At 41.8% G+C, this 22532-nt stretch overlaps 1 protein-coding gene and 1 long non-coding RNA gene across 9 annotated transcripts in view; one reads left to right on the forward strand and one right to left on the reverse strand.

Annotated features, from left to right (window-relative positions):
* The window catches only part of ptprk (protein tyrosine phosphatase receptor type K), a 50551-nt gene that overhangs the window by 17804 nt on the left and 10215 nt on the right, over window positions 1-22532 (reverse strand). For all 8 annotated transcript variants that reach the window (XM_061269908.1, XM_061269905.1, XM_061269902.1 and 5 more), the window contains exons 3-11: window positions 12984-13106; window positions 10821-10981; window positions 10689-10740; window positions 10554-10612; window positions 8597-8678; window positions 7372-7487; window positions 7126-7300; window positions 4190-4302; window positions 3906-4086 (exon numbers count right to left, since the gene is read on the reverse strand). In XM_061269908.1, coding sequence (XP_061125892.1) covers window positions 3906-4086; window positions 4190-4302; window positions 7126-7300; window positions 7372-7487; window positions 8597-8678; window positions 10554-10612; window positions 10689-10740; window positions 10821-10981; window positions 12984-13106 — 1062 coding nt within the window. The remainder of the gene's footprint in view (window positions 1-3905; window positions 4087-4189; window positions 4303-7125; window positions 7301-7371; window positions 7488-8596; window positions 8679-10553; window positions 10613-10688; window positions 10741-10820; window positions 10982-12983; window positions 13107-22532) is intronic.
* Window positions 17831-21349, forward strand: LOC133146732 (uncharacterized). The gene is made up of 3 exons (XR_009711415.1): window positions 17831-17972; window positions 20283-20410; window positions 20740-21349. It is a non-coding gene; the product is annotated as an uncharacterized LOC133146732 (long non-coding RNA).

A 22532-nucleotide genomic window follows, 5' to 3' on the forward strand; every position in this document is an offset into this window, starting at 1 on the left:
GCAGTTCCCGGCATTAATGTAATTACGCTAAAACAGTTACTGGAAAACAAGATACAAAAGTGCATCGTTTGTGAAAAGTATTTGTTTTCTTTTGAGTGTTAAAATGTGAAGGAAAAAAAAAAACATTTGTTTTTCATATTTGAACAAAAACATATCATTTATAACAATATATAAAAAAATATAATATACTATATAAAACATTGCATTTTTTTATTATTATGTTTTTCTTTTGAGTGTTACAATGTGAAAAAATGATTTGTTTTTCATATTTTAACAATAACAAATCATTTATTCGTTTATTTCAAACGTGAAAAATAATTACTGTACACAAATGAAAAGAAAAATAATATATATATATAAACTAAAAGAGTAGCAAGCAAGATATAACCAAAAAAGAAACCATCAATCATATTCACATGCCTTAAAATCTATATTATAAAATATTTTTATAACAATATATAAAAAATACAATATACTATATAAAACAAAAACGCATCTCCGTTGTTTGACTGTTCCAAAACCAAACCCAAGCTAGTGTTAAATGCAGAAAAAAAGTTTTCTGCCTCCCTCCAGTGCAAGTCTTCCCTCTTAGAGGTGACAGCACAAGGACACCAACTTGTCGCTTCCGTTGACAAGCCGTTATCTGTCCGTCGCTCAGCGCACATGCAAGACACATCACTGACACACTGTTATTACCCATAAATATGTGTGTGGCTGCGTGTCTCCAACTATGTCCGGAACCATAACTCTGGCTAAGCGTTCACAAAGTGTGTCCCTCAGGTTTGGGCTAATCTTAAATTCACCTACGATTAGGGTCACGATTGTTTACGGCCGGGTAGGCGAAGAGTCTCCATGACACGATTGTAAATCAATGTAATCTCCTCTGAATTGTGCACGTTACATCCGAACCCTCCGTAGCGCTGATAAGAATGTATCGTCAAGGGCGGGTCACGCATTCGCACGTGGTTGACATTCCGATTTAAATGGCTCGCGTAAAGGCGTGAGAAAAAAACAAAAATGAAATTAAAAAAAAAAAAAAAGATGGAGATGAAGGGAAGTCGACACCTTGGCAGCCGGGAAAACATCATTGGCTATTAATGTGGAAAGCTGTTCATGGGTGGCTGACATTTAAATGGTCCAATCTTGCTCATCTGTCTCGACACTTCCATTTTGTTTGTTTTTTCCATTGGCCAAATCGATAATAAAGCAACTGATTGCAGAGTGCGCCGATGCTTATGTCATAAAGATGGGGGACATTTTTTTTTTTGCTCTTTCTTTGTTCTGCTTGATTATCCTCAGGTTACCTTGTTGCAGTTAGATTACTGGCTTTTTTTATTTAAGCGTCACACCAAAGGTTGCCTTGGTGAAAAACATATCCATCAAGTCCAAACCTGATTGGACTGCCTTCCTGAGATATTGAAGGTCAAACATTTCAAACAGCCTGCTTGATTCTGATACATTTATTATTTTCTATTTTCCAAGTTTCATCATCAACTTCGATCTATTTTTTGACTGATATCGTTTGCACTTGGGTTCATTCCATCCAAACCAAACAAAGCTGTGCTTATTTCCCAAGCAATAACGTTGCTCAAGAAATAACCAAGTCGTTTAAGAGAGAAAATTAAACCGAGGCAAAAGGGAGCAAAGGAAAGATAAAAAGTCTGGAACGTGGCCCAAAGTCAGACGGGACCTGGTCTACTGAAAAAACCCACAGAAGCTGCCTTGTCCCCTTTCCTCCTCCTCCTCCGGTACAGACAAACGGTTGGATTCATGTTGGAACTAAAAAGGCTTTGTTCTCCACAGTCGGGAGCTTTGGAAAAACAACAATGCCAATAAACACCCAACAATAACACCAAGGACGGCGAGCGTCCTATCAGCCCAACCCAGAGGTTGGTATTAAACAACACAAAACAAAAGCGGTGGAATGAAGCGAAATGAAATGGAAGTACACTGAGGATAAAACAAAACAACAACAAATAATCTCAACGGAAAGCCTTGGGAGAAGAAACCAGGCTGTATGTAGCCAGAGGCCCATGGAATCAACAACAACAACAAAAAAAATGCATTTGAAGAAGGATAGGAGTGGGAGGAAGCAGAAAAGGTTGACGGGAGATGGGGCCAAATTCGAGTTAATCTGTCCAATTAGTTCTTGGTAATCCTTCCACTGTCACGAGGAAGAAATGAAAGTCATTCCTTCCGTATTAGGAACTCACTTCTCAACATCTCCGCCTCTCTTTTGGGCCTTCAAGATGCAGATTTGTAAGATTTCATCGGGTGTTCTTAAAATAAAACTCCTGTTTATCAACTCAGTTATTAAATCTGCAGTCTCTGAGCGGGTTTAATTCCGCTGGCATAAAATATCTTAAAGGTACAGTGTATTCTTTTTTTCCAAGGGCCTTCCACTGAAAATGAACCCTACCCCCGACTCAACTATAAAGAAGCACAAGTGATGTAGTATCCAGTATTGGAGTGTGGCTCCTGTAAAGAGAGAGATGAGACTTTTGCGCTTCCATTTTTTTCGATTAATCCATGTGATGCTGAGCTTGTGCGGCAATAGCAGAAATACTGCGACGCCCCTCTACTCTGTGTGTGTGTGTGTGTGTGTGTGTGTCTCACTATGGAGGTTCAGACTTTTGGATTAAAAGCTACTTCATCAGCCACAAACTCTTCACTCCAACACTATTATTTTTCACTCTTCAGACAAGAGCAATAAATCACCACAGAGGGAAAATCGAGTGTGTGTGTGTGCGTGTTTATAAGCGTGAAAACACAAAAAAATGAACCGAGATAAAAAAAATAAAATGATGACGGAATAATTACTGTCATCGCAACATTGATGACTGTTATTAACACAAGTGGATTCAGCTATTTATTTCAATTGCCCGTTATATTTATGTTTATTTTGCATTTGCCTTAAAAGTTTCGCTTGAAATATTCCACAAACTACAGGGGGCGGGATGAGTTAAACTTAAGCAAACAGGGAAGGCAAAGGCAACATTTTAATTCGAATCAACTAATCACATCTGTGCAAAAAATGTTGGTTCCAAAATTTCATTAAAAATATATATATACCGTAATTTTCGGACTATAAGTCGCACCGGAGTATAAGTCGCACCAGCCATAAAATGCCCCAAAAAGTGAAAAAAAAAACATATATATGTATATAAGTCGCTCCTGAGTATAAGTCGCCCCCCCCACCCAAAATATGAAAAAAAACCGCAACTTTTTTAATAAATTACGGTATATTGATGCAAATCTGTTATAATAATTCTTAGCCCAAGCTCCGCAAATGTCAACTACTTCATTTCAAGTGAATTCATTAATTCATTGTGTGCTGATGGACTGATAACCACGCATTGTGTCGATTTTAATGAGTTACCATCGTTCACGCAAACGATTCATTTCCATTCCATCCCAAAAAGAAACCGCTCAATACAGCGAGGGAAGTTCCTCACTTTCCGTAAACACGCAAAACATCAGTTGGCGGACATCAGTCAGGCCCCGCAGTTATGAATTTTCATCTCTTTTTCATTTTCCTTCACAGGTTTCATCATTCTCACAGCCCCCGTCTCGCCGCTCGTGCTCCTTCACTCCTGTGTATTTTCATCATCTCCCATCATTGCCCGCCTCGTTCTGTTTCTCATTGCTTTTTCTTCAGAGTCCTCTCCCCCCCCCCCCCTCAGGCCAGCTGTGTTTTTATTTCACACGTTTATTTCTACAAATGTCAGACAGGGTTTCTGCCCTCTGTCTATTGATCCACTGGGAGAATAATATGGAATGAGAAAAGAGAGGAGGGAGGGATGAAGTGGAAGACATGAATCTGGAGCAAGTTGAAGAGCGTTGTGGATATGATCTTCAATTAATTCCATTTTTTGATATGTATATTATTTTTCATTGTTTCCTACCTGCACATTTTGTCCGTGTGATGAGCGGCGGTCCGGCTTTGCCTGTCCCGCCCTCTCCCGGTCGGGTGAGTAAGACTCTGATCTCATACTCGGTGTCGGGGTCGAGATGCCATAATTTATAATTGGGGGAGTTGACTGCATGGGTCTCTATCCAACTGCCTGACGTCATGCGGTACTCCACCTTTGGAAAAATTCAACATGAAATATATTTCATTTGAAATGAGATCAGAACACAAAAAGCTTGGTTACAGATTTGCTATCCTAAAAAATATATATATACACACCTCTTTGAGTATAATAGGACCATCTCCGAAGATGGAGTTGGCATTGAGCTGAATCAGCAGGTAGGTAGGCCCGACGCCGAGCAGCTGCGGTGGGGCGATGGGGTGCGGAGGATCTGGGGAGAGAAAAACAATGAATAGGATCAACATCAAGAAAGATTCAGAGAGTCACATGGGAATGACACTAAAACAAAGAAACAACAAAAAGGAACGGGGGGGAGTCTGGGGACACATGACAGTCGCGGGGATAAAGTCTTGGGGAAAAAAAAATGCAGGATTAATTACCGTAAATATCCGACTATAAGCCGCTACTTTTTTCTCATGTTTTGAACCCTGAATCACGAATTTTATTTTATACTCCAGTGCGATTTATAGTCTGAAAATTACGGTAATCTGATTGTGGAAATGTTACAAATGTTTCTTTCATAACACCTTTAAAAAAAAATAAAGCTAATTCACCAATCTCTTGTTTCCTAGTAATAATATCCTGCTACATTGTATTTATAAAGTGCTTCACATCGCATCATTTAGATTTATTTTCAAACGGCAGCTTGCAGATGTGATGTTTTATGCATCGCTTGGGTTTCCTTGTATACCGGTGGCTGCATTGAATTCTAATGATCATAATCTTAAAGCAACTTTTTGATATGCAGCTCATCAAAAGACGATGTACCTTCAGAAGAAGGCATCCGAAAAAAGCCTTTGAATAGCAGTGGCGACTACAAAACGTGAGGAAAATGTGATTTATTTTGTTTGGAATGGTTCGAAATAATCAAGTCGCACAATAAGCAGAACCGCATCAAGAAATGTTACGCTCAGTTTGGCGGATTTTTATCCCTCACATCTTCTCGTGCGCACATGCATGTTTGTTTGTGTTGAATGCGGCTGTCAGGCTGAAAAGATATGAAACACTTCAGTTTGACAGTTTGCTAGCCTGAATTCAGATAATGAATGTTGAAGCTACTTTCAGAAAACCCATGACGTCCGCAACGTGTCAACTCGCGACTGCGTCAAATCAAACCAAAAAACAACATGATGGGGAAATAAAAAGCAAAAGATTCATAAATAGTTCAATCTGTATGTTAATGAGTATTCAAATTTGTGTGCCACTTTGAAACCTAAAACATAAATAATGAAAAGATAAATAAAGCAGGACGACGTTTAAGTGGGTCATCGTGCGACTCGGGAGAAAACAGAGCGGAAGTCTTGCTTTTGATTTTCTTTTTGTTTTCTCATTATTTGACATTTGTACAGTTGACCTAAAAAGGATGAATGGGGTTGTTGTGACAAGACGACTTTGTTGTCACAATCTTTTGGATTATTAATCATGCGTGAATCCCTTTTCGGGGTCACATGTAAATTACCGTATTTTCCGGACTATAAGGCGCACCTATAAAGTTTAGTCTTCACTAAGTACTCGAGACGGACATTTGACCTCGGCAACAGCAGAGGATGTGCGTCTGGCAGTGACAATCGACGAGCGGAAAGCTGCTCTTGAAGCACCTGGAGCTCCAGCTGTCACTATCATTTGGATGAGTAAGCATGTTTGAGGTTGTAAGAGCAACCAAAAAAGAAGTTGTCCATGACAGGACGGGACAATATAGGACAGCTGTATGGAACCACGCATGTGTGTGTGTGTGTGACAATAATATTGCAGGAGTTTTTCAGGCCATGGCTTGCATATAATGCAAGCTGGCATTGCAGTGTGTGTGTGTGTGTCATTGTCGGAACCAGAGGGCAAGACTATAAGACAACAACAACAACTGACAAACTCCAATATGATTACTAAGCACACACAATAAAAGGTTCTTTGACTTTCTTAAGACTTCCCAACATTTACTTTGGGAATGTTCTTAGCGCTGATCTTGACAAGCCCGGAGCAGATATGTGGACTGGGCCTGTGTGTACTTGCTCGCAGGCATTTCATTTGTCATATCTTAATTTCCCCGCAAACTCGGTCGATCTCACAATATATTTGAAAACGGGGAAAAAACAGTGTAAACACGGTATTAATGCAGATTCCGTCCATCTACATATGTACTGCATACATATTCAAAGTGCATACTTTATTAATAGGTAAAGTTCAATATTTCTTTGATTTCCCCTCAGCTTCTCATTCCTAATAAATAAACATGAAGTGGCGCCCCGTGCACATACACGCTAGCTGCTGTCATTTCTTTATTGTGATACCCTTCGCACATCCAGATGGGATTAATCTTTTTTTTTTTTGCTTATATCCCTCAGAGATGCACAAACATCTTTTTCACAGCATGCAAGAGCCCCTTGATTTCAAGTGTACCATTCACTTGCTGAGCCCGAATGTATTTTCATCATTATCGTGATCTAGATGGGTGGCACTCATGATTAGACACGAGAACCCTGCCGTGCAGCTCACTTACCCTTTATTATTTTTCTTTTACATCTGTCACATATTAAATAAATGAAAAAAAAATGCTGTCTCTCTTTGGAGTCAACTTCATCTTCTTATTAAAACGTCGTGATTTCTTCCACCACTCCCAACATCATCTGCAGAATAACAACTATGAGACCTCCGTTTACGTATTCAGACATTATTTTGAGCACTGTATATTCTCTGGATAATGAGCCGACTATTTACATTTACCTTTTTTCCCCCCCTCCACCCTCCCTCCCTCTCGATTCTCCTCGCCCCCTCCCTTTCTGTCACTCCGGGATGCCTCTTACCTTTACCCCTGCCCTGCCTGGGAGATAATCTGAATATGGATAGCGATTCAATGTCAATGAATAAAGAATCGTGTGGCAAACACACATGGGTGACAATCCTATTAACCACATGTCAACTGCACATGACAGATGAAGCACGCGTAACACGCAGGCGCAGGCACACGAGTCAATATTATTCCAGATACATTTTTCGATCGGGCAAAGACAGAAGATAGGGGTTTTAAATGAAGCCTCACCTCTGACGATAAGACCGGCAAAGTTAGACACCCCCGACCCGCGCTCCGACTGGGTGACGCAACGATACAGATCTTGATCCTGATTGGTGACTTCGTTGAGATGGAATGAGGCGGAGAATCGTCGGTGGTTGATGTTCTTTCGCTGAGACACGGGGATATCTTCTCCGTTTCGCCGCTATGGAACAAAGATGGGGAACGGGTTGAACAATCTTGATCGTGGAAGCAAGTATTCTTGCGTGTCTTTACCTGCAGCCAGAGTTTATTGTTGGATGTGTCTCGCCCGGTAGCGATGCACTGAAAGGTGGCGTTCTGACCGGCGTTGACCTCAACGTCTCCGAGACGCAGAAAATGAGGCGATTTATCTGAAATAAATCAAACAATGGATTCAGACCACATTGGTTAATAACCCTTTGCAAGTTCCCCACAAAGACACAGCACAGGTACAAACAATTCGGACATTTTCGAACCCGCGGCGATATGTTCCCTATTACCGCGATTAGATTTTAGAGGAGTCAGAAGATTCCCGCAGCCCAACATTGCCACTGGCTGCTAAGATCGCTGTCACAATGTCACAGCTTCTAATACTTAAGCACCACACTAAGGTATGGAATAAGCCTTTTGAACCCCCCCGAAGAGGCTGTGAGTCTATTTTTATTCCAGGGAGGCGATTGCAATCATAGATAACAGCTGAAAACACACAAACACACACAGACACACAAACCTGTGTGTGTGTGTGTGTGTCCTGAAATGCAGCTGTGAAGAATGAATGCTTCTACTGTGGAAGTTGCCGCTCTCGATGAAGAGTTGCTCCTCTCTTAATATTCATTCGCACCGCTTCCAGGTCACTTTACTGACAAAATTTGACAACCTCAAACAGAGCCAGGGTACGAATCCGGGGTACATTCGAGTATTATGACTTCCAAATCAATAAGTCTTTTTACGAGTCAGGCCGGGCGACCTGACGTATGCCGGCAAAGGGCTTCGATTGCTTTCATTCTTGCCCGTCGAGTTTTTTTTCGGATGAACTTGTGCACGAGTGGCAGTGCGGAAACAGCAAGAGGGGGTGGGGGGGGTTAGAACGTAACGTGAATTTAAAAAGGAGCGTGACCCTCATCACTTTGCTGTCAGCGCAGGACAAGTCGGCTACTGTTCACTGCGCGTGTGTGTGCGCATTAAGAGAAAGAGAGCTGAGTGGTCAGAATCTTCCGTCTCCACGATTGACCTAATACCGTTTCATTTCCCGCTTCACCCATCCCAATTTCTCCTTCCTCGCCGTCTTCCCTCCCGTGTTTTTACAACATGTCTCCTCTCGCCGCATCCCTGCCTTCCCCGAGTCACCTTCCGCTCATTCCCACTTATCTGTCCGTTGGACTGCGACAGAAACCATCCCCGGTCCAGTCTAATTAGTGGCCGAAGCTATAAGCGTCGACTCAGCGAACTACAACTAATTGCCGGCATGCTAATGACTCACCGCATGGGTAGCTGAGCACCTGAATGTCATCTATAACGATGAAGCCGGTTTTCCTGTTCGATACCTCCGCTTCAAATATGACCTGTGGGCAGAGAAGGGGGGGGGGGGGGGGGCATTAGGCATATAGAAATTAGTTATTACCATTATTTATTATCTTTCTTTTTAACTACCGCAATTTTCGGACTATAAGCCGCACCGGACTATAAACCGCACCAGCTAAAACCCGTGACTCCAGGTTCAAAATTTGCAAAAAAAGTCTTATCGTCCGAAATTTACGGTATTTTAAGTGTGTTGCTGTTCACATGAAATCGAGGTACAAAAGTTACAACGAGATGAAGTTGGCGAACACCCCTGAGGAGGGCTAGATAACAATATGACTACATCTCTTGCTGCTTGGATTTATATATTCAGTCCAACAACCCGCCAAGATTAATAGTTCTTCCTGTTGGACCACAGTAATCTCCTTCGGTACACATAAAACACCTGACAGATAAATGATTAAAAAAAACTAATAGAAGCCACTGCAGGAAGGCAGAAGAAGAAACCTTAGTATATACACTGTATGCTTCTCATTCCGCGTCGCTCCTTCTCTCTTTACGCTTTCCCATTTCATTGCATTCTCACGGTTTCTTTTTCCCAATCTGCATTAATGTGGCCAGACTGTGAGACCAATGTGACCTCCAATTTGACACATACCATGGCAGGGGAGACGATAAATCGCCGTTTCGACACTATATAGAAGTAATACACCAGCAAGTTATTTAAAAAAAAAAAAAATAGGGAAGAAGGCAGAAATACTGCAATAGAAAATAATGACGTCGATAATTTACAGAAATAATTATAATAAATATTTTTTTGGCTCTACTAACAAATATCAATTGCATTTTTTTTTGCAACAACCATTCACATGTATGGACAATTTTGAGAGGGAAAGAACCAGTTGCTGCTATTCATCACCCTCGGCGAGAACACGCTTTCACAGCTGCCTTGGCTTCGACCAACTCAAAACGACTCACAGGAGCACAAGCAAAAAGCTAAAATATGAATCTGATCATTGGAGAATATCGTTTGCGCAAGTGCGGGCCTTTACCTCCCCGGCCTCATTATCATGCAAGCTGAAATGCCAACAGAAGCATGTTTGAACATGAGACGGTGGCATCATCACCTCCACCCAAAGAACCGCTTTCATACCCTGAAAAAACTCCGTAAGCCTTCAGCAAACAAGAATTGATTACGTTCAATTACAACATGTTGACACTTGCGTTTACTTCTCCCCTCGGTCACCGGGGGGGGGGGGAGATGGGTGAGGCATGGGCACCAGATGGGTCATTTGGAAGATTCTTCCACCCTTCACTTTACAGTCGCACCCAAGATTGGCTCCCAAGGCTAGATATTTCAATCAGGAAGTGTTTGCGCATGACACTCATCTGCAGCGACACCCTTCAACTATTTCGATATCTGCAAACGACACCAACCTCTAAAATTTGCCAAAACGTACACATATATTCTTGACTGTTTTCCATACTGACTTTCAAAACACAAAATAAATGCAGCAATCGGGGACACCAATGCAAGCGCACGGTCAACCCCCATGGCTTGGCACTACGTCTTTCTTGCCTGATCGTCACCTCCTGAGCCTCAGTCAACACAAATAAATCACTAGCATGCCTCACAGCATGAGATGTTTGTTTTTGAAGCTGTGTGTAGCGTCTGCTATGTCCATGTGAACACCAAAGAAAAAAAACTCAAAGTACTTTTTTAGTCATTATCTAGACATCCAAACTGGTTTGACAGCAAAAAAAAAAACCCTCACAATCGATTCCAATCATCCAACTCAACGGTCTCAATTCCCGCACAATAAAATCAAACAAAACTTCCTGCCAGCTGTTCCAATACATTTGCACAAACAAAAATCAGCAAACACAGATGTTAGTGTTAAAAGGAGACGGCGGTTTACCTGGTATTCATTGGGCCAAAAGGTGGAGACGGCCAGCTCGGCCTTCAGCCAGTCTTTACCTGAAAAGTCAACAGAGGTCAAGTGTCACCCCGCTGTAAGAAATGTTAACCACATGAGATTTTCATTGTGCCTTACCGGTGTATGTTGTTACATTCCAGATCGGATTGGCAAGGGGACCCTTGTTAACCTGCAGACCCAAGGAAGGAACCAAACCAAAATAATCATTATTATTCCGCATATTATTGGTGAAATAAAGATATATAATACCTTCACTAGGACATTAAGCGTCCCGGGACTGGAGCCATCAGCGCTGGTGAGCAGATAGTTGAAGTCAATACAGTGAGTGTCATTCTCCTTCATCACCGGGAGCTGAAACCTGGCCTTCTCCCCGACTTCATACTGAGACACGTCCACGTACATGTAGGAACCTGGACAAAGGAAAAACGGTTGATATATGCAATAATATTCCCAAATCAAATCATTCTCCATTTGATCTTTTTGATTTCAACTTCAGACGCAACAAATGACTTTATAATCACAAAATAATGATCCATAGTCTTTTTGATTCATGATTCATAGTCTTCAGCGGGCCACTTATGATTGATTTCATGACACAATGCTTCGGGCCAGTTTAAATTTAGGAATTTGGTCTATATATAAGACGCACCGGATTATAAGGCGCACGGTCGGATTTTGAGAAAATTTTATGTTTTTAGGTGCGCCTTATAGTCCGGAAAATACGGTACATTGGCAGCACCCACGAGCACTGTATGTCAATCATTGGTCTCTGTACACACTGACAGTTGTGTCTCTCAATTACTTTTTTTTTTCTTTTTTAATGAGTGATCCTACTTGAATTTTGAAAACAACTAACAGGAAGCAGAATGACTTGATCCAAACTGGACGCCATGCACGTGGTCTTGAGAAACGCTCTAATATTAGTCTTGCAAAACACGCAATAGGTGTCACTGCTGTTCCTTCTGATACTTGATGACACGAGGTGGATTGAAGATGCCAAGTTTGTGCGCTAGCTAAAAATACAGGGATCAGTCACAGACCTAGATATGTCACAACACATGCCATGGCATGATAGGTTTCACTTGATACAACTAAATTGGAGCAACTTTTTGAACGGGTAAAACAAATTGATTCTGATGAAGTCTCGGGAGGGAACAACCGTAAGACAAAAATGCCGTTCTCTTATGTATGTGAGGTTAACGGAACATTTCTACCACCAAACTGTAAAACTGCCAATATCCTGTCTTTTAAATGCTGATGTCGAAAACGGACATTAATGGAATGACGACACAAAGTAGCAAAGCTAAAAATACCCCTGAGACGGAATTAAGACCTAGATCTGTCACATCAGAGCCGGAAAATTGCGAAGTTAAAACGGATGACGCCTTTTTCTTCAACAATAACATCTTCCTTTTAGTATTAAGCTTGCAATATAAATAAATATTTATTTGGAAGAAATTGAAGTAACAGCATTTTTGCACCTCCAAGCCTGTTGTTCCGTTCTCCTCCTCCACAGATGGCAAAAAAAAAAAGAGACGTGACGAGAAGCCAAATAGGTTTGAAGTGGGGCTCGCTGACAACACCGTGAGTCAGGAGTACCTACTTTGGTTGGGTGACTCACGCCGTCTCAGCCTGTCAATGTTCGACTGGCACGCTTCGCGAAATGCCAGCCAGCGTAGTGCCGTGGCGCCAACACCAAATCTCGTGGCGATAACACGGATGAGTCTTATCGCCATTGCAAAAAATTGCCAGAACCCTTCCAGGAGTACTTAACAGACACTTCTATAAGAGTTAGCTAAATGCCAGAGAGGTTGGTTTTTAATAACGATAAGCAAGACATATTTATAGCGTTGCGTTGTCATGGTAACAAAGTCAATCTTTTCCAGCTGCGATCACTGTGGATCCAGCTACTCAACATTGCATGCGTGTTTTTACTTTTCACATTGTAAAGTGGGCAACCTTCCCTGTTCCCCTCTTTTGATTAATGACCTCCTGTTCTTAATTAGACCCTCAACCCCGAGGCAAGAATTTTAATTCCCCCCTCATCATCACCATCATGGAAAAACACAACAGATTACAGAGGGGGGGAAAGGGGGGGGGGGGGGGGGGAGTGTGAGTAGAATGTGTTTTAATTGCTTTACTAGTGTGAGACCAGGACAAATATCACGGAAAAATCCTCTTAATGGCGGCAAAGTAAGAAAATGTGGCGATACACACTGTTGGAATTAAAAAATAAATTACACTACCAAATTCTTCAACTGGTTGTTTCCACATAATTAGTCATTCTGAACATATTTGCAAATGAAGAAAAAAATATATACCGTACTTTTCAGACTATAAGGCGCACCAGCTAAAACTCAGAATTTGCAAAAGAAGTCACGGTTTATAGTCCGAAATATACGGTAGTCTCACCTTTGGGCAGGTATGGGGATATGTAGGGCACTTCCTGGGTGTTGATGTGAGTCCAGTCAAAGTCGTCGTAAGGATCTTGTTGGTAGTCACATTTGGAGAAGCCATCGTCAAACGTGCAGCTTCCTGTGGAAGCAGAACAAAAACGATTTGGCAACGGAGCGGAAGAGAGAAATGTCTGCAAGCTTGAATTAAGACAAAAGGTAATCGAGCAAACTTTGCAATGCATCTCCACGTAATATTCCCGAGATGATTAATAGAGCACCACGAGTGGGAGCTCCAACAGTCATCCATCAAGGTTAGACACAATCACCCCTGACTCAATCATCAGCAGCCTTCAAGCGGATCATCTGAGCCCATCACCACCTCTGGGCAGGCGTGTGTGAGCTGGCCGCTGCAGGAACAGGGACAGCACCCCCCACTCTTCTAAACAGGAAGTCTGGCTAATACAGAGAGACGCTGCTTGTCCCTGGTGGCCAGCAGACCCAATCAACTCGCGATGATACGTGGCTGATAGGAACGGCGCGCTGATTACAAGCGGCCGTCTGATTCATTGACCTCGGAGCTTTACGTGCTTTGTGTTAATAACACAGCTCCGAGGCATGGTACAAAAGAAAAGTTAAGTACCATCTGATACAAGTCTTTAATTGTTAGCGGGGACCAGGATTAGATGACTCCTCATGTTAGCTGCAATATGGTGTCGATAAATACCATCCAGGATTCGGTTTCATCAAACCAAGAGACCAAACATGACAGCAGATGATCGATTAAGTGACTAATAACCAGCTTTGCAGATCATAATGATCCATTGTTCAGCACAAGATTAAAAAATGTGGAAAAAAAAAAAAGAAAACTTGAATGCAAATGAACTAATAGACAATTTCACATGAACGCTGTGGAGAATGCAAATTTTCTTTTCGTTCTAAACCATCTCATCTTCTGGTACATCTTGCTTTATCGCTACGGCGACCTAGGGCGGGCGGGCTGCAGCGTGCCATGATGTCGAGCATAACGACAGGCCTTGAGATCCCCCACCGATCCGAGTGGGAGCTCCAGTGGGAGACCAAGAGGAGACAGCCGCTGCCGCGGGAGAAACGCGTTAACGTCAAACTAAGTGACTGTTTTGGGCTGCCGGCCGCATCGCTGGCTGTGACTCACGGCCTCCGAGACGCATTGGATCACATTCCTCTTGGCGTTCTTTGGGGAAAAACCAGCCCGGGCCCCGTGCATTTCAGTCCAGTTCCGTTCGGTTTTGTTAAGTCTTTGTCACAACGAGTTAATTCGTGGAGATGCCACTTTGTGCGTGGAGTGGGCCACTGACAACACGCATTTTTCAGCTTAACTCGGAACGCTAATTCTGCTGATCTTGAAATGTGATGACTTTGTGACCCCCGCCGCTTGTGCGTCAGTTTACATGTTGCTGTCTGGTAGTTCTCTGCTAAGTGTGCATGGCCCTGCTTTGAGTCCACAGTAACCTTGTGTAGATTTGAGGTTAGGGACTTAGACAGCTTCACTTTATAAGGTATAGCCATGTAATCTATTGGAATCAAACACAGCACTGTCTAAAAGGTATTCATGGTGCATCTGGAAACTATCCACAGTTTGCTCATTCCTCTTTGCAACACGGTTTATAATCCATCAGACTTGATGGAGAGCATGTGCGCACAGCCATTTTTGGATCTCTTCAGATCTCCTCAATCGGATTCAAGTGTGGGTTCAAGAACATTCAGTCCTGAAGCCACTTTGCATCTTGTCATTATTGTGCTGGGAAAAGACATCGGCCCAGTCTAAGGTCAAGAGCACTTTGGAGTAGGTTTTTTTAAACAACATGCTATCATCAACTGCGGAGATGATATGGTCAGGTACCGTATTTTCCGCACTATAAGGCGCACCGGATTATAGGGCGCACCTTCAATGAATGGCCCATTTTAAAACTTTGCTCATATATAAGGCGCACCGGATTATAAGGGGTACCTTCGATGAATGGCCCATTTTAAAACTTTGCCCATATATAAATCCATATATTTGGACACGGCAGATATATACATTTGGTCCGTGGGCCGGACTTTGGACACGCCTGCTGTAGTGGCTCAATATTGGTCCATATATAAGGCGCACCTGACTATTTTGAGAAAATTGGAGGTTTTTAGGTGCGCTTTATAGTGCGGAAAATACGGTAATGAGCGTTGCCTGGTTTCCTCCAAACGTTCATGCCAACGATTCATTCCTCATCACAACAGAGATTTTAGTCTCGTCGAGCGTTTGGCAAATAATATCACAAATTGCAAAACAAATCGGTCTCATGTAACGACATAAATTGGAGAAAGTCTCACCAACGTATAATCCTACACCACTGCGCTACAACGAGGTTTAATGGCGGGCTCATGTTATCGACTTACTCGAAGGTTTGTATATCAATCGTGTGCTTTCTACACTTGAAATTGGAACACAAGAGGGGAAGTGAAATACCAGATGGCAGGAGATTGATGAGGTAAATTCCCACCATGTTAAACTTTACAAGTGGGAGGGGCATGAGATCACACACATTGAGCAAAACTCAACAAAAGCAACAATTAAAATGGGATGCAATAAAAGTGTCTGCCGTCCTTTTTAAGTACATTTAAACACCATGTGTGTACGGTTTGAACAAATTTCAAAGTATAAGCACGAGCTTGTATCCAGATGGGGTCATTATGCCCCTTGCCCATTACTCCATTCACAAGGACACTGAGCGAGAGAAAACGACTGCATGCTAATCACTTCCTAATCAGCTTCTGGGATTGGCTGCCTAGCTAATGAAATAATGGCGACTCATTTGCATAATAAAATAATTAGAGAAATTTGATAAGCGCTCAAGGGCAGAGGGGGCAATATAGGTGACAAAGGACGGGTGCAATTTTCAACGGCGGCAAGACATTTGTCCCTGTCACTCAAAATGATTTTGCAGTTATTTGTAAATGACCCCGACCTCCAAAAGGTCAATCGCAAGTGAAACACGGTTCTATCTAGGTTACCCCATGGGAGCCTCCAACAGAGCGTGTTAACCATGTTAATAGCTCATAATTAACTTGGATCACTCTTATGAGATAGGTTATCGTTGGTTCGTTTGCTAAATCTTGATTTCTGCTACTATAACTTAAACATATTGAAGCATTATGGAAGCTGTTGAATATTCGAGTTGTCTGAAATTAGAGAAACTTCAGGAGTGCATCAAAATGCAGAAACTTTTTTTTTTTTGCATGCTTTTGGTATTCATTTCCTCTCCTCCATTGTTACTCGCAGTCAAAACAATAAAATTCATCTGCATCACTCATGTGAAACTTATTTACTGAAGGATGGTGTCGTCATAGTTTAATAACATCCGCTGGTTTGAAATAAAAACAATGCATTTTAGATGAAGACTCCGAAAAAGAGACTTCAAGTAAAGACTATTTATGCACTAGGATGAAAAACATTGATAGTTAATAAATTTCGAATCACTTCGATATATATATATGAGACCAGAGTACTTCATCTCAGTTTCGAGCCTTATTTTTTTTTCTTTAACCAAGTTTAAGTTATACTTCTTCCCACTCCTTTTCAGGCATGTGAATATGATTTATGGTTTCTTTTTTTGGTTATATCTTGCGTGCTACTCTTTCTTTTATATATATATATGTCTTTTCATTTGTGTACAATAATCTTATTTTTTATTTTTATTTTATTTTTATTTTATTATTTTTTTTGACGTTTCAAATAAATGAAAAAATAAAATAATCATATAATTAAGTTGATCTGTTTCTGTAATGTTTTTGTTCCTCCGAAAGCAGATGGCACTAATTTGCAAATTGCAGAAAAATTGATGTCATGCAAAAAATCACGTTCCGGAAACGTAAGACTTCCCAGACAAAAAGCCACAATTGACATTGTGCGCAAAGTTCCATCTTATCATTTGCTCCATGTCATCTTTGCTTTTGTCTTCTGCACCCCTTGTCTGACAATAGGTGAAATTAACCTGAAATGATACAAGGTGACATCAGAGGCGGACACACACTCCTACGAACACACACGCCCTCCTCGCTCTTTCTCCTGTCACGCTTCAGTGGCCCTTGCAGCACAGTGCCATCAAAGCCAGGGAACCAACACACACATACACGCTAGCATGTGCAGTCATATAACCAAATACACACAACTGGCACTGGAAAAACACACATGAACACACTCAGAGCTGTACTTTAATTGGTAATGCTGAAGGCAGAAGAATTTCTCCTTCATCTCACAATGCTGTAATTGAATCTATGATGTGTGTGCTCACAAGTGTGTGTTCTGCTGATTCAGGAGTTTCCATTGAAAGTAAAAGAGCAAATGTGTGTTTTTCATTTCTGGCCCTTTCCGCCCTCCCAACTATCCTCCCTCAACCTCGTCCTGTCCCTCTCTTGGGGTTTAAAGCCATTTTTGATTTCCCCTCTCCGACACAACTTGCAGCAATTGTAATCATTATTTGTAATGTACTGATAAAAAGCTTCCAAGGGGCTGATGTCGTTATTTGGAGCAGCTATGACCTCGTTCGCTGCATGTTTCAGCGTTTTGAGACCCAAAAGTTGGCCTCGTTCTGAAGGTTTGGACAAAGGTTTGCTTCAAAGCAAATCGAAGATGCATTCATTTTATTAGGAACTTGACAGGCCTTGGAATGTTATGTCTCGGACAATTCTTGGTGCCGAGGAGACCAGACAGGATTGGGAAAAAGACCCCGAGGCTTATCTTCACGACCCATCCCCCCCCTTTTGTGCCTTTGCTACCCGTGAGTTCACCCAAAAAAATCCAGGAGGGGTGGCGGGAGGGGGTCAGATTTCAGTCCTCTTCCCAGGAAAGTCGACACTTAGCCCGGTTGCCCGCATGATGTCTCTAATCGTTGTGGTACGACTTCGAAGTGCTCAGTCAACAGCTCGCCATAAAATACGGGAAGGCATTGTGAAATTTGGCAAGATGGAGTGTTCCGTCAAGCATGACAAGGTAAACATTTGCCACCGCAGCAAAGTGGCGAGCGGATGACGGCATCGTGTAACTCCACCATCAGAAGCTATGTATGATTCCGAATGAGGAGAAAGGGGGGGGGGGACGATTAAGCCCTTTGGCAACCCTTAGCTCCGCTCTCAGAACTGAGAGCACAGCTGGTAATTTCGTATCGAAATCCCCAAACGACATGTCTGAACCAGCGAGTTCCCTCCTCCCTTTTTACCGCACCCTTGACCTCAAAATGCTGACTGACTGACTCAGGAGCAACGTTAGCTTTTTTTTTTTCCGTTTCAAGCATGAATCACTTTATCTCCCTAACATCCGTGTTTTAATCGTGACTGTAATACGACAACATAATGCTTTCGCCATTGAGGAACATTTGAATCGGCTGATCACTGGGCGGACAGGATGCAGGGAGTTCTTTTAAGCCAATTGGACCGGAGCTAAGGTTTTGGACTGGAAAACAGGTCTGGAGTGGATGAGATAAGCAGAGAACAAACCCACGTTAAATGCCAACCCACACACTCAAATTGAAATAGGGGGGTAAATTATGAGAAACCTGAGATGAGGACGATTCCTACTATCAGGAGAAAAATATCGCTATCAGTTGTCGGGTAGACTAAATTGCCCGGGCTGACCTCTCCAGTTGGTCCAAAAGCTGACCAATTTACTCGGCGAACAGCGGGTGGGATTTAGTCGATCCTGTGCTAGTGCAGCAGAAGCATTTCTGTTGTTCAAGCCTGGCCCAGCTAAAAGCGGTTCCCCGCACCAACATACAAAGAATAACCTGAAACAGCAGAGCGGGACGGCGGTGGAGCCCAGGGAGGGGGGGCAACAAATTGTAAACACTGGAAATAATAAATACAATCATAGACTTAAAAAAAGAAACTGCACCAAAAATAACAATTGGAAAAATGTTTGTTGGACCTGTGAGACCCGTTTAAAAAATTAATTATATAAGCCAAACATGAAAGATATATTGTCAGATGAGCTCTTTTATCTGTGTTTGTGACACAGTTCTGTCTCACAACAAAAGAGAGCTAACGATAGCATTTAGAGTCCTGGTGGAAATGTAACTTCTCACTCCTAGCACAGACATAAAGCAGTGGTGGAAATCTCAGATGTTTCAAAACAAAACAAATACATGAGGGGATCCAACAGATAGAAGCCAGGCAAGAAACCTCTCATCAGGGGTTTACTGAGTTAAACATAATAAATTTTGTTTGGATGTCAGATTTGGTAGTAGGAGGGTTGGGGAAAAAAAAAAATCCAATTGGATATCCCAAGTGGCTTGACCCTGTTTCTAAAACCGGTTTAGAATTCAATGTTACTTTAAATGATTTGAATTCAGCAAACGTACGACGTAGGCGTGGTGACTAAAGACGGGGAGTGGCCATTGTGAAATTCAAACGTTCTTAGAGTGAGTTCAACCGGTTTCTAACTCGGATGACAGTGCCTCGGGCTGACGCATCCACGAAAACCCAGACAGTATTGTTCAATGTGGCCATTTTGGCTTTGTTCCACTGTCTCAGTTCATGCTCACAACGAGGACAACAAACAAATATACAAGCTAGTTTGAGATGTATAACTTCCCTTCACGACACGATTATTCAAAGTGATGTCGGTGTTCATTTTCTAAATCGATTAACACTCTTTTATTGTCAGCCATTTTGACGAGGGAGTTAATGGCACTGGGTTGTAATGTTCTAAATGGCGGTGTTGTCATAAAAGAACCCAAATACAAAACACAAACACATGATGAACAAGGACACAAGTCCCCCCCCCCCCCCCGGTTAAACACGCATACTCTTATCGTTTTTCCGCGCTTGCACAAATATGGCGATCACTTGTATTCCATCTGACAGCCAAAAGTGTCTCCTGTAAGCAGAAACCGTTCCCCGACCTTGTCAGAGAAACCCGACCATTGATTTGAGGACGGTAATTCATGAATTGCTCTGCGGCGTCTCCGCATAAATGTGTCAGAAAAAATATATATAATGAACAAGAAAACACTTTTGTCATACAGGAATCCTGCATGGCCTTGAAAACAACTCAAGGTATTTGCGGCGACTGAATGCTGATCACAACTAAATGGGTTGCGTGTGGACTTCAATACAAACCCAAGAGACTGAAAATTCTTTTCTGGGTGGTGGAGGACAGGAGGGGGGGGGGGCAGCTATGTGTCAGTTTCATGGGGAGTGATGATTTTTTTTTTTTTGCCCTGTTGCCCCGGGACACCAGACCCGTGTCCTGGTTCCTTCTCAGCCATGGATTCTGCCAAAGGGCCTTTTTACATTTTACCATTAGGGGAAGGACAACTAGAAGAGGTCACCACTGAAGCATACACGCATCCTTTTCCAAGTCCGCGAGACCTTGAGACACTGAACATGATCGCCAAAGTACACTCCAATGGTGCAACAAGAAGATGATAAAAGGTTTGAATCTTTTTATTATATCCTGATAGGCTGAAATTCTGGAACTTTTCCCCCACCATAGCCTTCATCTTCCTTTGTTCCCTCAACATTCTGACAAGCTCACAGCTAATCCGTACCAAATGACGTGCCAATTAATTAAAACGGTTTGTGTTTGTTCCCTGAACTGTTAGTGGACCTTGATAATGGAAAACATGTGAAGACTGGCTGCATTGTCAAAATCCAATCTATGAATACATTTTCATCACGACACCTCTTAGAATTTGAAAATTATAAAAAAAATCTTTTAAGATATCAAGATAACATTGAGTTCTTTTTTTTTTTTTTTCAAGGAGAAGAGGCTTGCTCCACTTTGGATAGTTACGGAATAACAACAAAAAAAGGCCATTCTTTGAAGAGCACAGTCTTCTTCTTGCCCATGTTAATGTAAGTAATCCATGTGGACAGGATGTTTTGTTCATCGCTGGGAGAGCCAGTTAGAGCGGCATGGAGACCGAGAGAGGGATCACCTGCTTTAAATGTTCACGTCTACACTAATAGTCTTTAAGCCCAAAAAATGGAAGTCAAATAAATGTCGTTTTAATTGAAGCAGGTACACACGATGCAAAAATGTTTTTTGTTGGAAAAATATGTACTGTGTGTAATGGTGCCATGCTCGTAGGAGTTGAAGTCTGTAGAGGCAAGATTTAAAATGTGCATGTATGCCTGCACATATCTCTCGGAGTGTGTGATGGTATGCCAAGGGTGCGGAAATAAAAAAAAAAAGGGGGGGGGGGGCACTCAAACAAGTTGAAGAGCAAAAAGCAGCTTCCTTGGACTGAATGCACAGCCGTGGGCAATTTGAGTGTGGATGTGAATGTGGATGTGTGAGTGTTGGCCTGGGGCGATGTGATTGTGTGTAAGGAGTGGACTTGGGAAGAGTAAATGTCCATACAAACATGCTTGGAGTAGTATTCTTTTGCACATTAAGACTCAGTTTTCAAATAAAGTCACGTGTTTAAAAAAACTACATATTCTTTTGCATCTTATGGCTTAATTTTAAAATAAAGTTGTCATGTGTTTAAAAATAAAAAATAAATTACATCTGAAAATCTGCTGTTTAATGGACATTTTGGCATTTAAATATATTTAAATGTTTGCATTATTTTAAAAAAAAAGTGCCAGTTTTCCTTTTTTTTTTACTGCAAATGAATATCAGTTATCGGCTTCCTTAACCTTAATAATCTGTATTTACTCGCTCATAATAATCAACAGAAGCTCGTCTCTCCCGAAATAAAAGTTAACTTTTGCAGTTAGCATTGAGTAAGCGTCCTCGCAGCTCGTGTAACAAACACACCACTTGATGTTTAGAATATTAAAAAGGCTAAATCTGTCGGTAACAGCAGAAAGGCTGAATGGTGCACATTCCACCATTCCGACCGACTCGAGCTGATTTCATTATAGATAAATCTCATTTATCTATTCAATCTCTCGCTCCTATCTGTCTGTCACATTCTATTTCTCTCCCTTTATTCCTGCCGATGTGTGTCATTTCCCCACTTTCAGGCTCTCCCTATTTTTTGGGGGGTATACTTTTCTTGGCTCTTTATCTTCCTCCATTTAAGTCGCTCCATCTACACACTCCGTGTCATCTGTTGAATGCAATTGGTAAGCATATACCGTATTTTCCGGACTATAAGGCGCACCTTCAATGAATGGCCCATTTTAAAACGTTGTCCTTATATAAGGCGCACCATTAATGCATCATGTCAGATTTTTAATCCAAATCATTCTCCATTTTATCTTTTTTTTCCTCAACTTCAGACGCAACAAATGATTTTATAATCACAAAATAATGATCCATCATCTTTTTGATTCATGATAGTCTTCAGCAGGCCACTTGTGATTGATTTCATGACACAATGCTTCGGGCCAGTTTAAATTTAGGAATTTGGTCCATATATAAGGCGCACGGTCGGATTTTAGGTTTATAGGTGCACCTTATAGTCCGGAAAATACGGGATATGAAGAGGAGGACTGACACTGGAGGGGAATAGAATGCTGGGGAGGAAAAGTAGGAGGGGCGGGGACTTTGAAAACAATATTCTACCAGAGACCTCACAATGAATTCACCTCTCACTCTCTA

The sequence above is a fragment of the Syngnathus typhle genome, linkage group LG22, assembly GCF_033458585.1.
Source record: "Syngnathus typhle isolate RoL2023-S1 ecotype Sweden linkage group LG22, RoL_Styp_1.0, whole genome shotgun sequence".
Taxonomy (NCBI): Eukaryota; Metazoa; Chordata; class Actinopteri; order Syngnathiformes; family Syngnathidae; genus Syngnathus; species Syngnathus typhle.